The sequence below is a fragment of the Orycteropus afer genome, unplaced genomic scaffold (genome assembly GCF_000298275.1).
Source record: "Orycteropus afer afer isolate SDZICR_OR568_19922 unplaced genomic scaffold, OryAfe1.0 scaffold00500, whole genome shotgun sequence".
Taxonomy (NCBI): Eukaryota; Metazoa; Chordata; class Mammalia; order Tubulidentata; family Orycteropodidae; genus Orycteropus; species Orycteropus afer.
The window spans coordinates 968360-974331 of record NW_006922087.1 but is presented as its reverse complement, the minus strand read 5'-3'; the positions used below and the strand labels follow the sequence as shown (position 1 = coordinate 974331).

The window sequence follows — 5972 nt, the reverse complement described above, 5'->3', positions numbered from 1 at the left end:
CTTCCAGCCAAACAATAGACAGGCATATCAGTTGAGCATTTACCTGAGATAGATACACTCCTTGGAGAGAACAAGCATGAGAGAAAGAAGGGCTGCTCAGGCACAGGGAGACAGCTCAGGGGGTAGGAGTGCATGGAGGGATGGACACAGGGGAGAGGTAACTATCAGGAGGAAGTGGGAGGGGAGATGTTGCATTGTGCTAAATTGTGGTCAATGTCATAAGACAAAGTGTATGTGATCTGCTGTATGGAAAGTGTATTTGCTCTTTAAATTTTCACCTAAATCACAATTAAAAAAAAAAAGTTAAGAGATAATTCCAGAAGAGCATTTTAATATTAAAATACCCAAGAATTTAGAGTAGTGTCTAAGGCATTTGACTGCTAACCAGAAGGCTAATGATTCAAACCCACCAGCCACTCCTCGGAAGGAAGATTGGGCAATCTACTTCCATAGAGATACAGCCTCAGAAACCCAAGGAGGGGTTTCTATGAGTTGGATCCGACTTGATGGCAGTGAGTTTGGTTTTGTTTTTTGGTTTAATCACTAAGAAGAAAAATAAAAATATAATTTAGTGAATATGAGTTTCTTTTGCTAGTGATATTCAAGACTTAGGAACAAAACAAAGCAAAATAAAACTTGTTTGAAGTTAAAGATAGCTCTTGAGGACCAATTTACCTGTTAAACCAGTCATCTGTGTACCGAGGATATGGATAGGGGTCGTTGCTGCTGAAGTCATAACTTGCTTTGGCATTCTGAAAAACACAAGGTGTCTCATTAGGTTAATAAAGCCAAAGGAATAGGCAAGAGAAAATGCTGCAAGACATGACTGTGTTATTTTCACAGGTCCTCCCTGGAGTACTGTATTCATGTATTGAGCTGGGCTACCCTGGAAAAATTGTGATAGAGTTGAAATATATCCTTAGAATTTTGTACCCTCTCTTTCTATGCCTTTTCAGTTTTCCTGATCCCATTCGTTTCAAGCCTTCAACGGGTGAGCAAAATTGAGTACTCCAGGACTGTCTGGATTTTAAGTTGGGTAATTGGATTTCATTCAGAATCTGAGTCTTCCTTGATGCTTCCTTGGACTGATGGCCAGAATGTCCTAGTACTTGTGTTATGAGTGGAACAGGTTCTTGTGTTTTTTAGATTTATGCAGGAGGTTCATTTCCAGCCCCTTGCATCAGACTGATGTAAGGTTTATCCTCTTTTCTCTTATGGGTATTAAACCCCTACCTAAACATCTAACACCATTTACAATATTGACCTAATTCTCACTCAACAAGTATCATTAAGAGTGTAATATATGCCAGAAACTTTGCTAAGTATGAGAATGCAATGGTGACATATCTGCCTTTGTGTAATTTATAAACTAGTCAGGGAGACAGACAACAATCAAATGATCAAATAAATAGATATATAATTGCAAATGGGCCTAGGTAATATGCTCTTAAACTCTACAGTATTTGGTAAGAAGTTTAAAATTCTATATAATCCAATTTCTCTTTTTTTTTTTCCCATTGAGTGCCTTTCTCCACAGCAATAAATTAAGAAGTGATTTATGTTTTCTTTAAGTGATTCCATATTGCAATTTCTATATATAAGCCTTTAGTTGGCCTGCCTTTTTGTTTGGTCTATGATATGACATGATCTACCACCATATGGTGAATAATTCGTTCCTTCCTCATTGCATTCTCTGCTTGCCTAGGGACACAGATTTTTGTGAAGCTCCTTTCTCCTCATCTCATTTTCCTCTTTCTTGTTTTAAGGTCCACAATAAAGATTTGAGTTTGTTTCCTGTTCTTCAGTATCCACTGGAGTAGGTGAGATGCATATGTCAATTCTGTCATTTCTTGATTTCATGGATCCTGAGAAACTGACACAAATTGTTCTCCTTTATGACATAAACACTGTAGTATGTGATAAAAAACCAAGTGATTCCTTTAATTTTTGTTTGGGTGTATTAAATGACAAAGCATTCCTAATCATTAGTAGATATAATGATCAGAACTACAATACTGATTTATTTAAATATATGCTTTGTTTGGGAAAGGAGCTCTGAAAGTTGATACAGTCACTTTGTTTTGGGTTTGGTACACATCTATCTTTTATTTAAGAATTTAGATATTTATCTAGCAACTGGTTTTCAGAATGGATGGCCTCCTGACTCCACTGGCTGAAATTATTGGTAAGTCATCTATTTCACACCTCTTTCCTCATCTGGATCCCAAACTACTATCATTCATTTTTAAAAAATTTATTGTAGCAACATACATACAATAAAACATACAATATTTAATCAATTTCTACATGTACATTTCAGTGACATTGATTACATTCTTCTAGTTGTGCAGCCATTCTTGCTATCTTTTTCCAAATTGTTTCACCACCATTAATATACATTCAATGCATTCCAAGCAAAAAGTCCTATTTTTTTCTGCTGCAGTAATCAGTGGTATACAGAACCACTTATGGTTTCACTATAATTGCCTACTTCTTATAAGTGATGCCATATAGTATTCATTGTTTTGTTTCTGATATTTCACTCAGTATAATGTTCTTTACTTTCGTCTATATTGTGACATGCATCAGGACTTCATTCCTTTTTGTGGCTGAGTAATTATCCATTGTATGTATATACTACATTTTGTTTATCCATTCATTGTTGATGGGCATTTCAGTTATTTCTACTTTTTTTGCTATTGTGAATAGTGCTGATGGACATATGTGCTTGCACTACAGTTTTCACATCTTTTGGGTATATATTTCTAAGAATGGAATTGGCAAGTTGTATGGTAGCTACTCCTTGGAAGGAAGGTTGGGCAATCTACTTCCATAGTGATACTGCCTCAGAAACTTAAGGAGGGGCCACTATGGGTCGGGTTTGACTTGAGGGCATATAAAAGCAACAACAACATGGTAGTTCTGTGTTCAAATTTTTGAAGAACTGTCAAACTGTTTTCATAATGGCTGTACCAATTTACACTTGTCTGTCAGTTTGTCATACTGTGGTGGCTTGCTTGTTGCTGTGAGGCTGGAGGCTGGAGGCTGGAGGCTGGAGGGTATTTCAAGTACCAGCAGTATTTCAAGTGCCAGGAGGGTCACAGGTGGTGGGCAGGTTTCAGCGGAGCTTGCATACTAAGACAGGCTCTGGAGGAGGAAGGGGAATCCATTTCTCAAAGAATTGACCAGTGAAAACCTAATGAATAGCAGTGAAATATTGTCTGACATATTATTGGAAAATCTGATGAATAGCCCTGAAACACTGTCTGATATAGTGCTGGAAGATGAGCCCCTCAGGTCAGAGGACACTCAAAATATCACAGGAGAAGAGCTGCCTCCTCAAAGTAGAGTTGACCTTAATGACATAGATGCAATAAAGCTTTCAGGACTTCCACTTGCTGATGGGGCATGACTCAAAATGGGAAGAAACAGCTGCAAACATTCATTAATAATCAGAACATGGAATGCTCAAAATACAAATCTAGGAAAACTGGAAGTTGTCAAAAATAAAATGGAATGCATAAAGATCAATATCCTAGGCATTAGTGAGCTGAAATGGACTGGTTTTGGCCATACTGAATCAAATAAGTATATGACCTACTATGCTGGGAATCACAAATTGAAGAAAAATGGCATTGCATTCATTGTCAAAAAGAATATCTCAAGATCTATACTGAAGTACAATGCTGTCAGTGACCGGATAATATCCATATGCCTACAAGGAAGACCAGTTAATACTATTATTATTCAAATATATGCACCCACCATTAAAGCCAAAGATGAGGAAGTTGAAAATTTTTACCAACTTCTGCAGTCTGAAATGCAATCAAGATGTATTGATTATTACTGGTTATTGGAATGTGAAAATTAGAAACAGAAGAATCACCGGTGGTTGGAAAATATGGCCTTGGTGATAGAAATTATGCCAGAGATCTCATGATAGAATTTTGTAAGACTCAATTACTTATTCATTGCAATTTTTTCTCAACAACATAAATGGTGGGTATACATGTGGACCTCACCAGATAGAGTACCAAAAAACCAAACCTATTCACTGCCATCAAGTTGCTCTTGACTCATAGTGACCCCTCTTTGGGTTTCCAAGGCAATATCTCGATGGCCCATCCTTCCTTCTGAGGAATGGCTGGTGGGTATGAACCACCAGCCTTCTGGTTAGCAGTCAAACACCTTAGGCACTAAGCCACCAGAGCTCCCAGATGAAATATGCAGGAATCAAATTAACTACATCTGTGAAAGAGGCGATAGAGAAGCTCAATATCTTCAGCCAAAACAAGGCCAGGAGCTGACGGTGATGCAGACCATCAGTTGCTCCTATGCAAGTTCAAGTTGAAGCTGAAGACAATTAAAACAAGTTCACAAGAGCCAATATATGATCTTGATTATATCCCACCTGAATTTAGAGACCATCTTAAGAATGGATTTGACACATTAAACACCAATGACCAAAAACCAGACAAATTGTGGGATGACTTCAAGAATATCATCCATGAAGAAAGCAAACGGTCATTAAAAAGACAGGAAAGGAAAAAAATACCCAAATAGATTTCAGAAGGGAGTCTGAAACTTGCTCTTGAATGTAAAGTAGCTAAAGCAAGTAGATGAAATGACAAAAATATAAAAAAGCTATATAGAAGATTTCAAAGAGCTTGAGAAGACAAAATCAATTATTATAATGAAATGTGCAAAGACCTGGAGTTAGAAAACCAAAAGGGAAGAACACACTCAGCATTTCTCAAGCTGAAACTGATGAAGAAAAAATTAAAGCGGTGAGTTGCAATATTGAAAGATTCTATGGGAAAAATATTGAATGATGCAGGAAGCATTAAAAGAAGATGGAAGGAAAACATAGTGACTATACAAAAAAGAATTGGTCAATGGTCATCTTTTCAGGAGGTGGCATATGGTCAAGAACCAAGGATGTTGAAACAAAAAGTCAAAGCTTCAGTGAAGGAAATGGTGAAAAACAAGAGCCCAGGAATTGATGGAATACCCATTGAGACGTTTCAACTAATGGATGCTGTGCTGGAGGTACTTACTCATCTATGCCAAGAAATTCGGAAGACAGCTACCTGGCCAACTGACTGGAAGAGATCTATATTTATACCCATTCCAGAGAAAAATGATCCAACAGAATATAGAAACTATCAAACAATATAATTAATATCACACACAAGTAAAATTTTGCTGAAGATAATTAAAAAATGGTTACAGTATAGTACACTATATTGATAGGGAACTTCCAGAAATGCAAGCTGGATTCAGAAGAGGACATGGAATGAGGGATATCATTATTGATGTCAGATGGAGCTCGGCTGAAAGCAAAGAATACCAGAAAGATGTTTACTTGTGTTTTATTGACTATGCAAAAGCATTCGACTGTGTGGATCATAACAAATTATGGATAATATTGAGAAGAATGGGAATTCCAGAACAATTGTGCTCATGAGGAACCTGTACATAGATCAAGAGGCAGTTGTTTGAACAGAACAAGGGGATACTGCATGGTTTAAAATAAGGAAGGGTATGTGTTAAGGTTGCATCCTTTCACCATACTTATTCAATGTATGCTGAGCAAATAATCTGAGAAGCTGGACTATATGAAGAAGAATGTGGCATCAGAATTGGAGGAAGACTTTAACAATTTGCAATATGCATACGACACAGACTTGCTTACTGAAAGTGAAGATGACTTGAAGCACTTACTGATGAAGATTAGAGACTACAGTCTGCAGTATAGATTACATTTCATCATAAAGAAAATGAAAATTCTCACAAGTGGACCAATAAGCAGCATCACAATAAGTGGAGAAAAGATTGAAGTTGTCAAAGATTTCATATTACTTTTTTCCACAATCAACAACAAGGGAAGCAGCAGTCAAGAAATCAGATGTCATATTGGACTGGGTAAATCTGCTGCAAAAGACCTCTTTAGAGTGTTAAAAAGCAAAGAT

General features: G+C 37.0%; 1 protein-coding gene across 1 annotated transcript in view; it reads right to left on the bottom strand.

Annotated features, from left to right (window-relative positions):
• PCSK2 (proprotein convertase subtilisin/kexin type 2) overlaps positions 1–5972 on the bottom strand; it is a 495543-nt gene that overhangs the window by 164256 nt on the left and 325315 nt on the right. The window contains exon 6 of the mRNA XM_007955378.2: positions 676–752. Coding sequence (XP_007953569.1) covers positions 676–752 — 77 coding nt within the window. The remainder of the gene's footprint in view (positions 1–675; positions 753–5972) is intronic.